The sequence below is a fragment of the Salvelinus namaycush genome, chromosome 12 (assembly GCF_016432855.1).
Source record: "Salvelinus namaycush isolate Seneca chromosome 12, SaNama_1.0, whole genome shotgun sequence".
NCBI lineage: Eukaryota > Metazoa > Chordata > Actinopteri > Salmoniformes > Salmonidae > Salvelinus > Salvelinus namaycush.
In genome coordinates this window covers 5,385,465-5,404,569 of record NC_052318.1, presented here as the reverse complement: position 1 = coordinate 5,404,569, position 19,105 = coordinate 5,385,465, and the positions used below count along the sequence as shown (strand labels likewise).

Below are 19,105 nucleotides of genomic sequence, written 5' to 3'. Positions count from 1 at the left end.
TCTGGCTTTTTTATGGCGGTTTCGGAGCAGTGGCTTCTTCCTTGCTCAGCGGCCTTTGTTTTACTGTGGATATAGATACTTTTGTACCTGTTTCCTCCAGCATCTTCACAAGGTCCTTTGCTGTTGTTCTGGGATTGATTTGCACTTTTTGCACCAAAGTACGTTCATCTCTAGGAGACAGAACGCGTCTCCTTCCTGAGCTGTATGATGGTTGCGTGGTCCCATGGTGTTAATACTGGCTTACTATTGTTTGTACAGATGAATGTGGTACCTTCAGGCGTTTGGAAATTGCTCCCAAGGATGAACCAGACTTCTGGAGGTCTACAATTTTTTTTCTGAGGTCTTGGCTGATTTCTGTTGATTTTCCCATGATGTCAAGCAAAGAGGAACTGAGTTTGAAGGTAGGCCTTGAAATACATCCCCAGGTACACCTCCAATTGACTCAAATTATGTCAATTAGCCTATCAGAAGCTTCAAAAGCCATGACATAATTTTCTGGAATTTTCCAAGCTGTTTAAAGGCACAGTCAACTAAGTGCATGTAAACTTCTGACCCACTGGAATTGTGATACAGTGAATTATAAGTGAAATAATCTGTCTGTAAACAATTGTTGGAAAAATTAGAGTAGATGTCCTAACCGACTTGCCAAAACTATAGTTTGTTAACAATACATTTGTGGAGTGGTTGAAAAACGAGTTCTAATGACTCCAACCTAAGTGTATGTAAACTTCCGACTTCAACTGTATAGTGTAACTAGAATCAGGCCACATACTACGCCTCCCTTCATACTCCCCACAGCTGCTGCTCTGTTCAGCTCATACTGTATGGGTCTAACCGGCCAAGTTTACCAATAGTGGCTGGCCATTCCAGCAACATTGCCAGCACTCTCTGCTCTGAAACAGAAATAGACCTGAATGTACTATTACTATGCAGGCTGGCATTTGTTTATAGGGAGAGGAATGAAGTGGAATGGAACTAAATTTTGTCATTTCTATATGCCAGAGGCAGAATTTCGAGTGTCAGCTTGAGTTACTGGGAAGAGGCTAGTAGTCAGGATTGTAGATTGTTTTGCTGTTGTTTAAAGTGTGTACGTTGTATAGAATCTCTAACACATCTATGGCAGGCTGCATCAGGAAGATTTTCATTCAAAGCTTAGTCTCTGAAGCAGGAAAGGGAAGGAATTTCAGGTTGGGCTCTCTCCGGTGTACACCGGATTCATTCCGGACATGACTCTAAAAGTTTTGTAGGCATGAAGGTCAGAGTCTCCGAAGGCTCGGGGGACATGCGGAGGTAAAAATAAACACAGTGACAGAGTGGGCGTGTCGATGGAGCGCTGGCAGCACCCAGAGAGGACAGCCACGCAGGGCAAAGGACGTCTGTCACCAGTCTCACATGTTTTATCACATGGCCCGTCATTAACGATGACGACTGACAGCATTTAGAACACACACATAAAGGTGACCCCTGCCAACCCAGCTCCATCACTGATACACAGAGAGAGGGGGTGAAGAATGTGTGTGTGTGTGTGTGTACTTGTCAGTTGGTTAAACTCTAAACATACTAAACATACTCTAAATATACTCAGTAGAATCCTGTTGTATCAGTCATTGGGCTGATTTCAGTGTATCAGTCATTAGGCTGATTTCAGTGTATCAGTCATTAGGTTGATTTCAGTGTATCAGTCATTAGGTTAATTTCAGTGTACCAGTCATTGGGTTGATTTCAGTGTATCAGTCATTAGGCTGATTTCAGTGTATCAGTCATTAGGTTGATTTCAGTGTACCAGTCATTAGGTTGATTTCAGTGTATCAGTCATTAGGCTGATTTCAGTGTATCAGTCATTAGGTTGATTTCAGTGTACCAGTCATTAGGTTGATTTCAGTGTACCAGTCATTGGGTTGATTTCAGTGTATCAGTCATTGGGTTGATTTCAGTGTATCAGTCATTGGGCTGATTTCAGTGTACCAGTCATTAGGTTGATTTCAGTGTATCAGTCATTAGGTTGATTTCAGTGTACCAGTCATTAGGCTGATTTCAGTGTATCAGTCATTAGGTTGATTTCAGGGTATCAGTCATTAGGCTGATTTCAGTGTATCAGTCATTGGGCTGATTTCAGTGTACCAGTCATTAGGTTGATTTCAGTGTATCAGTCATTAGGTTGATTTCAGTGTACCAGTCATTAGGTTGATTTCAGTGTACCAGTCATTAGGTTGATTTCAGTGTACCAGTCATTAGGTTGATTTCAGTGTATCAGTCATTAGGCTGATTTCAGTGTACCAGTCTTTGGGTTGATTTCAGTGTATCAGTCATTAGGCTGATTTCAGTGTATCAGTCATTAGGTTGATTTCAGTGTACCAGTCATTAGGCTGATTTCAGTGTACCAGTCATTAGGTTGATTTCAGTGTACCAGTCATTAGGCTGATTTCAGTGTACCAGTCATTGGGCTGATTTCAGTGTATCAGTCATTAGGTTGATTTCAGTGTACCAGTCATTAGGCTGATTTCAGTGTATCAGTCATTAGGTTGATTTCAGTGTACCAGTCATTAGGCTGATTTCAGTGTATCAGTCATTAGGTTGATTTCAGTGTATCAGTCATTAGGCTGATTTCAGTGTACCAGTCATTGGGCTGATTTCAGTGTACCAGTCATTAGGTTGATTTCAGTGTATCAGTCATTAGGCTGATTTCAGTGTACCAGTCATTAGGTTGATTTCAGTGTATCAGTCATTGGGTTGATTTCAGTGTACCAGTCATTAGGCTGATTTCAGTGTATCAGTCATTAGGCTGATTTCAGTGTACCAGTCATTAGGTTGATTTCAGTGTACCAGTCATTAGGTTGATTTCAGTGTACCAGTCATTAGGCTGATTTCAGTGTATCAGTCATTAGGTTGATTTCAGTGTACCAGTCATTAGGCTGATTTCAGTGTATCAGTCATTGGGCTGATTCAGTGTCAATCACCATCTCTCTTGGTTTCATGTCATGCCTAATGAAAGCCTCTGTAGTGGCAGCTCCAGCTCCAGGTCCAGTCCAGCTAATCTAACTAGGAGAGCAGAACCAATCAAAAGGCTGTGTACTCATCATTTATCTCTCTCCTTTCATCCTCTTTCACCAATTAGTGTAAATTAGGCCCGCTGTCCTTTAAGGAGAGCGAGAGAGTGAGAGAGCAAGAGAGAGAGAGAGCGAGAGAGCGAGAGAGAGAGAGCGAGAGAGAGAGAGCGAGAGAGAGAGAGGCAGTAGCATGGCTTCCCATCCCAAACCCCACCTAGCACGATGATGCCAAATCTGCTCGGCTTGCATCAGGCCTGCTCACCTCATCTGTGTCCTAGCAACTGTAAACCTCTCAGCCCCTTGGATACGGTAGGTCTGTGAACGAGTGTGTTTCCAAACAAAACACAAGGAATATAAAGTGTGTCCTTAGAGGAATGGACGTGCGGAGAGATACGAGAACAACTGGTGGGTGTCAGTCCTTCATGATGTAACAATGGCCATGTGATTGGCTCATTAAGAGGCATGCCATGCATATTCAAAAGGAGACTGCCATGCAACTCTTACAGGGCATATTCTTTGTCTTGAGTCTCTGAAGGAAGCTCTCTTCAGATACCGATTCTGGATACTAAAATGAACAGACAACATCATTTTTTGAAAGAGGGGAACAGAAATACTCTATATTTGCCTGGCTGCTGTGTTTCCAAATGCATTAATGCCGATTTCCCAGGAACAGTCTGGGCCTCCCTCTCTCAGCGGAGTCTATGGCTGTGTCTGTGTCTTTGTCTGTGGCTGTGGCAGTGGCTGTGTATGTGTATGTGTCTGTGGCAGTGGCTGTGTCTGTGTCAGTGGCTGTGGCAGTGGCTGTGTCTGTGGCAGTGACTGTGTATGTGTCTGTGTCTGTGTATGTGTCTGTGCCCGTGTCTGTGGCTGCAGTGGAGAGCTCAGTGGATGTGTCTGTGGCGGTGTCTGTGGCAGTGTCTGTGTCTGTGACTGTGTCTGTGGCAGTGGCGGTGTCTGTGTACGTGTTTGTGTTTGTGGCTGCAGTGGAGAGCTCAGTGTCTGTGTCTGTGTCTATGGCGGTGTCTGTGGCGGCGTCAGTGTCTGTGGTAGTGTCTGTGCCTGTGGCAGTGTCTGCAGTGGAGAGCTCAGTAGCTGTGTCTGTGGCAGTGTCTGTGCCTGTGGCTGTGCCTGTGGCACTGTCTGTCTGTGTCTGTCTGTGTCTGTGTCTGCAGTGGAGAGCTCAGCGGCCCAGTTTTGTTTGCTTGTAAAAAGCCATGACCACATTTCTTTCTGCAGTTTGTGCGCACGCACAGGGGTCGGTTCTGCTCAGAGGTCCGGGCCCGCTGAGTATTGGCACGGCTCGAAAGGCTGGATCAGAACCGCTCAGACTGTAGAGCCCTGACCGGCGCAGAGGATATGGAGTGCTCTGTCTGCTGAGCGGTGGCCAGTGCCTCCCTCTGTGTGCCTGCGTGCCACACCATGCGAACATAATCCCACAGGTAATGGGGGAGTTTCACCTCTGCACACACACAGCCAGCCTCTACCCACGGCTGCGCAAAGTCAATGAGCCATCTCTCTCTCTCTCTCTCTCTCTCTCTCTCTCTCTCTCTCTCTCTCTCTCTCTCTCTCTCTCTCTCTCTCTCTCTCTCTCTCTCTCTCTCTCTCTCTCTCTCTCTCTCTCTCTCTCTCTCTCTCTCTCTCTCTCTCTCTCTCTCTCTCTCTCTCTCTCTCTCTCTCTCTCTCTCCTGTGAGTGTGTCTTCAGCTTTGAAAAGGACAAGCGTGTCAACGGAATATCACAGTGAATAAATATCTCCACAAACATGGCAATTCCAAACAGTGAAGCCCTATAATAAGGGTGAGGTCTAAATAAAACCACACTGCCGCATTGCCTTGGCCACACAACTCTCTATTCCTGCCACACAGAGCCCTTAATACAGCACATTCAGCCAGCTCTCAATACCACTACAGTCCCCCGTAGAGAAACTGGCACACGGTACATAGTATCTGTGTGTAGATATTCCTACATCATTCCTCCACACAGAGATTGGCCTTAGCTGTTATTATGTGACCACAGTAAGGCTCTTGATCGGCTCATCAAAGCCCCTTTGAGGTTTTCGCTCTCATTTCCCAGCCTGTGCCACTCCTGCAGTGGGCTCTGCTCCCTCTCTCTCTCTCTCTCTCTCTCTCTCTTCCTCTCTACGGCTAACGCTATACGCCTCGGTATCGACCATGCCCACAGTCCTCAAAAGAGCATGGCTTGGGGAGCGGTCGGCTCTCTCTCTCTCTCAGCCTGGTGTGTGGAGCTAACAGCACAGCTCACTGCACCCCGCCATGCTGCGATGACTCACAATCACCATGTCAGACCTGAACACTGCCTGAGACACCTCATTCTAGACTATACATCATTACCTCACAAAACAAAATGCAAATAGTAAATATTATGTGATGAAATCGATCATGGAGTACGGCTAGAGTAGGCTGAGTCTTCAAATTCTTTCCAAGTACTTCATCTGGGTCATACATGAATAAATTTGACATAATATAATAGCCAACATAATATGCACTCAGGCCCGTATTGATCCATTGTATGTCAAATGCCAAGCTAATTATGATATATGTGCATGCTTTTAACAATTTGCTTTGCCCTGTCAAGTATTTATGAATTTTAATGTCATTAGAGAGATAGGCTTAAAGGTATGCCAGTCAACCATACCATTGACAATAATATTATCAGGTTTGAATATTTTCTAGTTCATTCCCAAACAGGTTAAATGCGCCAAGCCAATCGGATAACAGATCAGTGGTATAATGTACTTAAGTAAAAATACTTTAAAGTATTAGCTCAGTTGGTAGAGCATAGTGCTTGCAATGCCATAGTTGTGGGTTTGATTCCCACGTGAGACCAGTATGAAGATGTATGCACTCCTTACTGTAAGTTTCTCTGTATGAAATCATCTGCTTAAATGACTCAAAATTTAAATGTTCTTTTTGTGGGTATCTATATTCTAGACAACTTTTACACATTCCTAAAGAAAATACGTATTTTTTACTCCTATACGTTTTCCCTGACACCAAAAAGTACTCAGTACATTTTGAATGCTCAGGCATGACAGAACTATGGTCCAATTCAAGCACCTATCAATAATAACGCATTGCCATCCCAGAATAGATGGATGCAGTTCAATACATGATGAATGTAATTCACCAATACATTTCTTGGTAGTCCCAAACATATTGCTATCAGGTTGTAAATCCCAGCTGATCTGGTACATTGTTTGCTGCCTCCATTCAGGATGCACTGTTCCAGGTTCAATGACTCAATATTTTGGACAAAAACGGACGAATATAACTAAGGCTGGGGATGTCAATATAATCAAACTAGTAAGGGGAACGATCACAAGTCAGTCACGGCTAATAGGCTAGCGTATCTATTTATTTATCTATTTATTTATCAAGCTAAAAACACGGTGCCTAACATTAGCTAGTTACCTGCTGGGAGGATGTCATGTCATTGGATGGGTAAGTGACCGACTTTCGTTTTTCTTTGGTGGCTACAGCTAGAGATGCAGGTGTCATTTGGTTAGCTAGCAAGAAATGTCAATCGCTTTGCTAGTTAGCTAACGTTAGCTAGCTATGCTGAACTTGAACAACTTTTATCCAGTCAGCATATCCCTTGCGTTCGTAAATTCACTTGAGCTATCTACTCCGATTTCAGAGCACTCTCATCTGTGTGCCAAAACGCAGAATAACTGACGAATTTACGAACATGCAACACCTGTTGTATATGACCGATGTCAGTAAACATCTGCAAAAAAAGTTATTAAATTGTTGCCAGCAGCACAGTTAGTCACTAATGATTTTGATAACATGTGAACAGTCTAACCAGCTCTGCTAGGGCGATTAAAATGGTCAGAGTGAGGTGTTCTCTCATTTGTGTCTGGAAGTCCAGAAAGCTAGCCAACTTTAGCAAGTTAGCTTGGGTGCTTGACTGCCGTTGTGAATAACGCCCAGATCAACCCTACTTCTTGGCCAGAGCGTCCAGTGTCAATACTGCAGTGGGCACTCAGACAATCTGACAACGCTCTGAATTTACAAACGACCCAGAGCGCACACAGACACACTGGAGGCAATTTACGAACGCACCTTAAGTTGTCAATCAAATGTATTTGGCATCGATCAAATGGGCGGGCAGGCAAGTTCCCATTCAGTTGTCAAAATGTGGGTTGGGACAAGCATGTATTGACAGGCAAACTGCAGAAGGACAAGCAGGCTACTATTCCCCATCGTTTATCAGTGCAATTTTGGCGTCCAACTAACTTAGATGAAAAAGTTTGAGAGGGTCTATCTAATGTTCTCTCGTTAGATTTTAGCTCATCTCGCTTTGGCTACCATTAGTTTGTTGATCTTATTTTTGTTGATGTGCATAACTGAGGGAGAGATGGCCTACCTGTATATGGTTGTTTGATCAATTGGACTGTAAAGTTCCCAAATGTAAGATCTCTCCCGTGGTATTTACACATTTGCAAAGATCCATTCAGGTGTATTTTGTGGCTTTTGGCGAATGTGTTCGTTCTAATGATCTAGTCATGCTGTTGCTACTGCCTGTAAACACACAGTCCAGTTCAAAGTGAATTATGGCAGACCCGTGTGGCAAATGGCGTATTTGCATAAAGGCCTACTGTAGCTCTGATTGGCTATGGCGCACCGGTCTATAGACTCCATGGTCCTGGACGAGACAGATGTTTTTTTAGGTTTTATTTACTGCAGTGTCTATTAATTGTCCAAAACCACAGCTGCTTTCCCAATCTATATTGCTATAGAATTTTCACAAATGCTTTACTCTCCGTCGTTCCCAAACAGTCTATGGATTTCTGAAGATGTGAAAATGTTCATATCTACTGTAAGTGTATGCTTGTCAGAAAATGTACAAAATGTACAAATAAAATTGATATTATTCCTAGGGGTGTATATGAACAGATTTGAATAAGATTTCATATTGCTAAAATGCTGTCAGTTCCACTTTTTATTTAACATGTATTTAACCAGGCAAGTCAGTTAAGAACAAATTATTATTTACAATGACGGCCTACCCCAGATGATGCTGGGCCTATTGTGCGCTGCCCTATGGGATTCCCAATCACGGCCGGTTCTGATACAATCTGGATTCAAACCAGGGTGTCTGTAGTGACGCCTCTAGCACTGAGATGCAGTGCCTTAGACCGCTGTGCCACTCGGGATGAGTATGAGAATTTAGTACTTTTTCCACCACTGTACTTAAGTACATTTGAAACCAGCTACTTTTAGACTTTTACTCAAAAAGCATTTTACTGGGTGACTTTTACCGGAGTCATTTTCTATGAATGTATCTTTACCTTCACTCAAGTATGACTTTTCCACCACTGCAGAAGATAGCGTATCACAATAACAAGGGGGCCTGCTGTACTGTATTGTATTGTACTCTACTGTATTGTACTGTATTGTATTGTACTGTATTGTACTGTACTGTATTGTACTGTACTGTACTGTATTGTACTGTATTGTACGTATTGTACTGTGCTGTATTGTACCCAATTGTATTGCACTGTACTGTACTGTACTGTATTGTACTGTATTGTACTGTATTGAATTGTACTGTTCTGTATTGTATTGTATTGTACTGTATTGAATTGTACTGTTCTGTATTGTACTGTATTGTAGCCTACCTATGAAGTAGGAGAGCAGCACGACCAGCAGGACGGCAGCAGCGATGGCCGACACGGCAGCACATTTCCAGCTGCAGTACTTGGAGGGTTTCTTCAGCTTGAAGGAGCTCCTAGAGAAGGTGTTTCTGGGTAGCAGCCGCGGCGGGGGGGAGTAGACGGTCCCAGATGTCAGCGGGTACCCTGGAGACGAGCTGCTGAACAGGGGAGTGGTCCCGGACGGTGTTTTAAACAGGAAATGCCTACAGCGATGGAGAGAAAGAGAGAGAAAGAGAGGACACAGAGAGTTAGAATCAGCTGCTACATGGTCTCTATTACCAATAGAATGTGTAAATTGCGTTGGAGTGAACAGTCGCTTTCTGAATATAATGAGACATCTGGAGCAATGAAGTGCTCCTCTATATTCCAGCAGCAATTATTCACCGGTCATTTACATGCATTGATTTTCTTATTCTTAAAACTTATTCACACTTCAAATTGGTCTAGAGACACCGAATTATACAGCTAAAAGCATACAGAATATAAAGATTGTTTCATATCTCCTTCCAGACGCCTACCCAGCATTTGATGATGGTCATTATCGTCGTTAGTGCTTAGAGAGAATAAGAATGAACTGCTTCTTCGTTGTCATCAGTCTCATTTCTACCTAAAACAACGTACTGCAAATATACCAATATAAAAGCTTAGTAAATACTGTAGTTAAGTCAGTCTGTTTTAACAGTATCTCTCCCCCAGCACCTCATTGCCCTCTTTACAGTCAGAGAGGCAGTCTGACTCTGTGGGCTGTGTCCGGTGCCCGGCTTGGCTATGGGCAGACCACAGTGCCAAGCCAGTGCCCTGCGCCAGGTGGGCGGCGGGCCAGGGGAGGTCCACGAGAAGGCAGATGGGATTGGGATGAAAGTGGAAGACAGTTGACCATGCCGCTTTGATGCCGGTCAGAAGCTCTCACAAGCTGCTTCCCCACACTAAACCCAGAAGCACTCTCCTCTCAGATCTCCTTCCACATCTCCAGGCCGGATGGGGAAGGAAGCCCAAAACGACCCCCCCCCCCCCCCCCCCCCCATCTCTCTCTCACCTCCAACAACTGAGGGAAGCTATAACTCTCTTACTGATCTCTCCCTTTCCACTTCAACAGCCCCTCCCCCCACATCACATCAAATCACCACACACCCCAAACTCCATCTTCCTCCTTCTACTCTGTAATAATGACTCGGTACCGCTACTCCCTGTACGTAGCCTCGTTATTGTTATTTTATTGTGTTACTTTTTTTGTTTTGTTTATTTAGTAAATATTTTCTTAACTCACTGTAAGGTCTACTACACCTGCTGTATTCAGCATTTCACTGTGAGGTCTACTACACCTGCTGTATTCAGCATTTCACTGTAAGGTCTACTACACCTGATGTATTCAGCATTTCACTGTAAGGTCTACTACACCTGATGTATTCAGCATTTCACTGTAAGGTCTACTACACCTGATGTATTCAGCATTTCACTGTAAGGTCTACTACACCTGATGTATTCAGCATTTCACTGTAAGGTCTACTACACCTGATGTATTCAGCATTTCACTGTAAGGTCTACTACACCTGATGTATTCAGCATTTCACTGTAAGGTCTACTACACCTGTTGTATTCGGCGCATGTGACAAATAACATTTGATTTGATTTATTCACTTCCACACAAAAAGATGACAGTTTCGTCTCCTCTCCTCAGTTTGAGAAGCAGTGACTAGATCAATGGTGTATATCTACCAATTAACGAGTCTCTTCTCCTGAGGTAAGGTCTTCATGGGGTCTGATCAATCCTAGCAGGAGTACACTGACAGTAACGCTAACAGGCTCTCCACAGCTCGTCTCTCAACCAACCACCAACTACTTGAGAACGCCAAGGATGGGAAAGGTCTGGGAAAAACTAGTACAAAATAAGGAGGAAATATGTAAAAGATGTTTGTTAAATTGACTATGAGTTGTAAAGGAAAAGAGCGCTCCTTTGAAGTAGGTGTCAAGCCTCACTCAATTCTTAATTCACCGGTTTGGTTCAAATGACAGCGTCAGCTCAGAAATAATTTAATGGGGTGAGAAAGGAATAGAATGACATAGATATGAGTGAGAGAAAAAGTGAGGCTGTGTGAGGGGGAAAAAAATGGTTAGTTGCAAAAACAAAGTGTAGGAGGCGTGTGTACATCTCATAACTCAAGGCCCTACCTCAACGTGTCTCTGTCAGTCTTTACATTTGGGATCAGTTTAACATTGGGCTTTACAGGCAGTCAAGGTCAACTGTGAAACCTGCTCAAGGCAAGAGCCTGTTTTTCATAGCCATGATGATTGTATATCGGCATTCCTCACCTGGAATAGTGCTGATAAAGTGGGCTGACTAGCCTGTCTCCCCCACCAGTCAATATCAAATGATGGCTAGCTGCTGAGATCAACACACACCCCACTAATCCCAAGGTCTCTAAAATGTGACCTAATAATCAACCTTCAATTCACTCTAATAATCTCCCACCTGTGTGAAGTCAAATAAACACCTTGAGTGATGGTTTGTTCTGAACATAATATATTAAATATACTGTGTATATATGTCTTATATTGACAGAGAAACTGCGAGGGGTGATCAAAGGGATTACATCAAAGGATATGTTTGATGTATTTGATGGGTTGATCCCCATTTTTGGCTGTGTTAAATATGAGTTCAGCCTACTACGATGCACACATGCTGACTTTCCAGTTGGCCGTTACTGCCTCAGAGTATCATTGCCCAGGCCTCAGAGTATCATTGCCCAGGCCTCAGAGTATCATTGCCCAGGCCTCAGAGTATCATTGCCCAGGCCTCAGAGTATCATTGCCCAGGCCTCAGAGTATCATTGCCCAGGCCTCAGAGTATCATTGCCCAGGCCTCAGAGTATCATTGCCTATACTCCTAAGTATAAAGGGGATGAAGACAGTGAAAAGCGGTGTCACCGCGGCAACCTGAGAATGTATTACACTGGGAAAGGAGTGACAATGGGACCTCTGACCCGTCTCCCCCAGCAGCCCTCCTAACAGCTGTGTCCGTGCACTAATGAAAACATGGCCGAGGTTAGCATCCTGCCCCTTAGCCTGGCTTGCCCGCCGAAGCTGCCTGATTAATGGCTTGTACCATGGTGACAGGCAGGCAGGCAGGCCGCTTCCCGCGGCCATCACATCACACTGCGTTAGTGGAGAGAATATCCTCTCAGCTAGATGCATGTTAATTGCAACATGGCAGGCGGCAGGTAAATTAATCCATAAATCAATCATATTTTATCCACCAGGGAACTAGTTATATAGCCGTTATCAGAGACAGCTTTGCAACAGAGATAGTATAATGGCTTTGACAAGTACTAAATAGAGTGACGAGAGGAGATGGATGAGAAATCACAGTTTATTACGTGTGGGTATTATCATTTGAATCATACAACACAATGTTCTCACAACATACACTAGATCATATTATCTCTCCTGACATGACAAAGAAGGCAGTGTGGGGTCCACATCTGTCAACAGTGAAATAAACATGCTATTCAGCAGTTATTACAATACCACTTTAGCCCAAGATAACATTCAGTTCACATGCCTCCTCACATTACCTTCAGTTCACATGCCTCCTCACATTATCTTCAGTTCACATGCCTCCTCACATTATCTTCAGTTCACATGCCTCCTCACATTACCTTCAGTTCACATGCCTCCTCACATTACCTTCAGTTCACATACCTCCTCACATTATCTTCAGATCACATACCTCCTCACATTATCTTCAGTTCACATGCCTCCTCACATTACCTTCAGTTCACATACCTCCTCACATTACCTTCAGTTCACATACCTCCTCACATTATCTTCAGTTCACATGCCTCCTCACATTACCTTCAGTTCACATACCTCCTCACATTACCTTCAGTTCACATACCTCCTCACATTATCTTCAGTTCACATACCTCCTCACATTACCCTCAGTTCACATACCTCCTCACATTACCCTCAGTTCACATGCCTCCTCACATTACCCTCAGTTCACATACCTCCTCACATTACCTTCAGTTCACATACCTCCTCACATTACCTTCAGTTCACATACCTGTTCACATTACCTTCAGTTCACATACCTCCTCACATTATCTTCAGTTCACATGCCTCCTCACATTATCTTCAGTTCACATGCCTCCTCACATTACCTTCAGTTCACATACCTGTTCACATTACCTTCAGTTCACATACCTCCTCACATTATCTTCAGATCACATACCTCCTCACATTATCTTCAGTTCACATGCCTCCTCACATTACCTTCAGTTCACATACCTCCTCACATTACCTTCAGTTCACATACCTCCTCACATTATCTTCAGTTCACATGCCTCCTCACATTACCTTCAGTTCACATACCTCCTCACATTACCTTCAGTTCACATACCTCCTCACATTATCTTCAGTTCACATACCTCCTCACATTACCCTCAGTTCACATACCTCCTCACATTACCCTCAGTTCACATGCCTCCTCACATTACCCTCAGTTCACATACCTCCTCACATTACCTTCAGTTCACATACCTCCTCACATTACCTTCAGTTCACATACCTCCTCACATTACCTTCAGTTCACATACCTGTTCACATTACCTTCAGTTCACATACCTCCTCACATTATCTTCAGTTCACATGCCTCCTCACATTATCTTCAGTTCACATGCCTCCTCACATTACCTTCAGTTCACATACCTGTTCACATTACCTTCAGTTCACATACCTCCTCACATTATCTTCAGTTCACATACCTGTTCACATTATCTTCAGTTCTGAATCATCAATTTCATTGTGACTAAGTACATTATATGAAGGTTATAGCCGACAGTTGACCTGCAGTGAAAATACCAACCAAATGCCTTATAGGACAAAATGAACCCATAATAAAAGGCCTTCAAACGTGAATTGCTTTAGACAACACGCAATATCAAATACCTGCATATTTTAACAGAGGAGAGAGAGCATTAACGCTGCATTTGAATTATGATTAGATTTTTTTATACGATGTAGAAAAAGAAACCAATCTCACCTACTAGGTATACGCTATTCCGTTTCAGATGAGACGTTTGGTTTTTTTGTCTTTTGTATTTACTTTTCTAAATGTTTGTCTATCATCCTTTAAGTAGCACTTACAGTAAAAGTATTTTCTTTCCTTCCTGCTCCTGTTTGCAAATTGGTCACAACATGCCACTCACAGAGGAGTTAATACCCACACAGACAGTTAAACAGAACCACTGACGAATACAAACCAAGCCAGAATAAAATAGGAGGGCAAATAGTCTCTCTTTTACATGAAACATTTCTCTCATCCTGGGGGAGGGCGTGAAAAGCCAGAGCAATTAACAAGTAAATGGAGATTTTACAGATAATGAACAGGAATTCAACTGGAGTCAAGACTTATTAGTATTCTGCCAGACATACCAGGACATCATGGTAAAGCTATCAAGGGCAAGAGACATTTTGCAAAATGTTGTAATGAACCCTGGTTGGCATTCGAGGCACGGAGGGCTGAACTGTTGGAGGTTCTAGCTGCCAATCGGTCTCTCTCAATTCCAAAACCTCCAGGATGGTATGCAAGCAGGGGCAGATCTGTCTGCAACCCACTCAGGTAGGTGTTAAGACACTGGACCATCCTGACCGCAACGAAGGTGCCAGAGCCAGTCAATCTAAATCGAATAAAATCAACATCAAAAGATTTGAGAGTTCAAAATCAAATCAAATTTGCCACATGCACCGAATACAACAGGTGTAGATTTTACTGTGAAATGCTTACTTATACGAGCCCTTTGCCAACAATCTAAGAAAAATGTTTAAAAAAAATAGTAAGACAAAATAACAATAACGAGGCTATATACAAGAGAGAAAAAACCCTAGTGTGGCTGGTTTATCATTTGGTTTAGTACCTTTAGAAGTGATTTAGTGATCTTGCAATAGTTTTCTCTATGTAATGTATTGCACCATGCAATATAAGGGACCACAAAGGAAATAAGTCACTGACTTAATTGTGTTATCCCTAACTAGTTTTTAATGTATGTACTGCGTGTAGCCTATATTAGGGCTGTGACGATACCAATATCGCAATATTTGGTCCTTTAAAAACGTCGGTCCTTTAAAAACTTGCTGTATGTAACATATTGGTTGCTATAGCTTGGAAAATAAATGAATGTGAATCTGGATGACAGCATAATGTTTGTTTTCAACATTAGGGCTGTTTTCATAAAGAAGTGAAATCCGTTTTGTTTCCTTGCCACGATACTAACGAGTATTGCGATATTGGTATCGTCCCGGCCCTGATAGATATGTACTTTTTTTAAACTGTCAAATAAAATCAATCAATCAACCTTTGAAGACTTCAACAACAGCCAACTAACAATGTGGCATTTGAACACAGATAAAAAATAATTTATATAGCGTAGCTCAGAAGATGTCTCTCCTAGACTGAGCTCACAGTTAAGAGATTTAGAGACTGGGTCTCAGAGAGAGACTGGGTCTCAGTGGGGTTGAAACAGTGAACAAAAAGGCATTTCACATTAGTCCCCCATTTGGAAATTGAACAAGCTACAAACAAACACATAACCATTTAACGTGGCAGTTTTCAATATTTACATGGTAATACAGTACCAGTATGTACTGCAATAATACCACAACAACACCATAATAATACCACAATAACACCATAATACCACAATAACACCATAATACCACAATAATACCACAACAACACCACAATAACACCATAATACCACAATAATACCATAATAATACCATAATACCACAATAATACCACCATAATACCATAATACCACAATAATACCACAATAACACCATAATACCACAATAATACCACAATAACGCCATAATACCACAATAATACCACAACAACACCACAATAACACCATAATACCACAATAACACCATAATACCACAATGATACCACAACAACACCATAATACCACAATAATACCATAATACCACAATAACACCATAATACCACAATAATACCACAATAATACCATAATACCACAATAATACCACAACAACACCATAATACCACAATAATACCACAATAACACCATAATACCACAATAATACCACAACAACGCCATAATACCACAATAACACCATAATACCACAATAATACCATAATACCACAATAATACCACAACAACACCATAATACCACAATAACACCATAATACCACAATAACACCATAATACCACAATAATACCACAACAACGCCATAATACCACAATAACACCATAATACCACAATAATACCATAATACCACAATAATACCACAACAACACCATAATACCACAATAATACCACAATAACACCATAATACCACAATAATACCACAACAACGCCATAATACCACAATAACACCATAATACCACAATAATACCATAATACCACAATAATACCACAACAACACCATAATACCACAATAACACCATAATACCACAACAACACCATAATACCACAATAATACCATAATACCACAATAACACCATAATACCACAATAATACCACAATAACACCATAATACCACAATAATACCACAACAACGCCATAATACCACAATAACACCATAATACCACAATAATACCACAACAACACCATAATACCACAATAACGCCATAATACCACAATAATACCACAACAACACCATAATACCACAATAACGCCATAATACCACAATAATACCACAACAACGCCATAATACCACAATAACACCATAATACCACAATAATACCACAACAACACCATAATACCACAATAACACCATAATACCACAATAACACCATAATACCACAATAATACCACAACAACGCCATAATACCACAACAACGCCATAATACCACAATAACACCATAATACCACAATAATACCACAACAACACCATAATACCGCAATAACACCATAATACCGCAATAACACCATAATACCACAATAATACCACAATAACACCATAATACCACAATAATACCACAACAACGCCATAATACCACAACAACGCCATAATACCACAATAATACCACAATAACACCATAATACCACAATAATACCACAATAACACCATAATACCACAATAATACCATAATACCACAATAATACCACAACAACACCATAATACCACAATAACACCATAATACCACAATAACACCATAATACCACAATAACACCATAATACCACAATAACACCATAATACCACAATAATACCACAACAACACCACAATAACACCATAATACAACCATAATACCACAATAACACCATAATACCACAATAATACCACAATAACACCATAATACCACAATAATACCACAACAACGCCATAATACCACAATAACACCATAATACCACAATAATACCACAACAACACCATAATACCACAATAACACCATAATACCACAATAATACCACAACAACGCCATAATACCACAATAACACCATAATACCACAATAACACCATAATACCACAATAATACCACAATAACACCATAATACCACAATAATACCACAACAACGCCCTAATACCACAATAATACCACAATAACACCATAATACCACAATAATACCACAATAACACCATAATACCACAATAATACCACAATAATACCACAACAACACCATAATACCATAATAACACCATAATACCACAATAACACCATAATACCACAATAATACCACAATAACACCATAATACCACAATAATACCACAACAACACCATAATACCACAATAATACCATAATAATACCATAATACCACAATAATACCACCATAATACCACAGTAATACCATAGTAATACCACAACAACACCATAATACCACAATAATACCATAATAATACCATAATACCACAATAATACCACAATAATACCACAGTAATACCATAATAATACCACAAAACCACAATAATACCATAGTAATACCATAATACCACAATAATACCACAATAACACCATAATACCACAATAATACCACAACAACGCCATAATACCACAATAACACCATAATACCACAATAACACCATAATACCACAATAATACCACAATAACACCATAATACCACAATAATACCATAATACCACAATAATACCACAACACCATAATACCACAATAATACCACAACAACACCATAATACCACAATAATACCACAATACCACAATAATACCACAACAACACTATAATACCGCAATAACACCATAATACCACAACAACACCATAATACCACAATAATACCACAACAACGCCATAATACCACAATAATACCACAACAACACCACAATAACACCATAATACCACAATAATACCATAATAATACCATAATACCACAATACCACAATACCACAATAACACCATAATACCACAATAATACCACAATAACACCATAATACCACAATAACACCATAATACCACAATAATACCACAACAACGCCATAATACCACAATAACACCATAATACCACAATAACACCATAATACAACCATAATACCACAATAACACCATAATACCACAATAATACCACAATAACACCATAATACCACAATAATACCACAACAACACCACAATAACACCATAATACCACAATAACACCATAATACCACAATAATAACACAATAACACCATAATACCACAATAACACCATAATACCACAATAACACCATAATACCACAATAATACCACAATAACACCATAATACCACAATAATACCACAACAACACCATAATACCACAATAATACCATAATAATACCATAATACCACAATAATACCACAACAACACCACAATAACACCATAATACAACCATAATACCACAATAACACCATAATACCACAGTAATACCACAATAACACCATAATACCACAATAATACCACAACAACACCACAATAACACCATAATACCACAATAACACCATAATACCACAATAATACCACAATAACACCATAATACCACAATAATACCACAACAACGCCATAATACCACAATAACACCATAATACCAGAATAATACCACAACAACACCATAATACCACAATAACACCATAATACCACAATAATACCACAACAACACCATAATACCATAATAACACCATAATACCACAATAACACCATAATACCACAATAATACCACAATAACACCATAATACCACAATAATACCACAACAACACCATAATACCACAATAATACCATAATAATACCATAATACCACAATAATACCACCATAATACCACAGTAATACCATAGTAATACCACAACAACACCATAATACCACAATAATACCATAATAATACCATAATACCACAATAATACCACAATAATACCACAGTAATACCATAATAATACCACAAAACCACAATAAT

At 40.8% G+C, this 19,105-nt stretch overlaps 1 protein-coding gene across 2 annotated transcripts in view; it reads right to left on the bottom strand.

Moving 5' to 3' along the window:
• Nucleotides 1-19,105, bottom strand: part of LOC120056421 (teneurin-2-like) — a 375,571-nt gene that overhangs the window by 84,126 nt on the left and 272,340 nt on the right. For both annotated transcript variants that reach the window (XM_039004579.1, XM_039004578.1), the window contains exon 6: nt 8,691-8,929. In XM_039004579.1, coding sequence (XP_038860507.1) covers nt 8,691-8,929 — 239 coding nt within the window. The remainder of the gene's footprint in view (nt 1-8,690; nt 8,930-19,105) is intronic.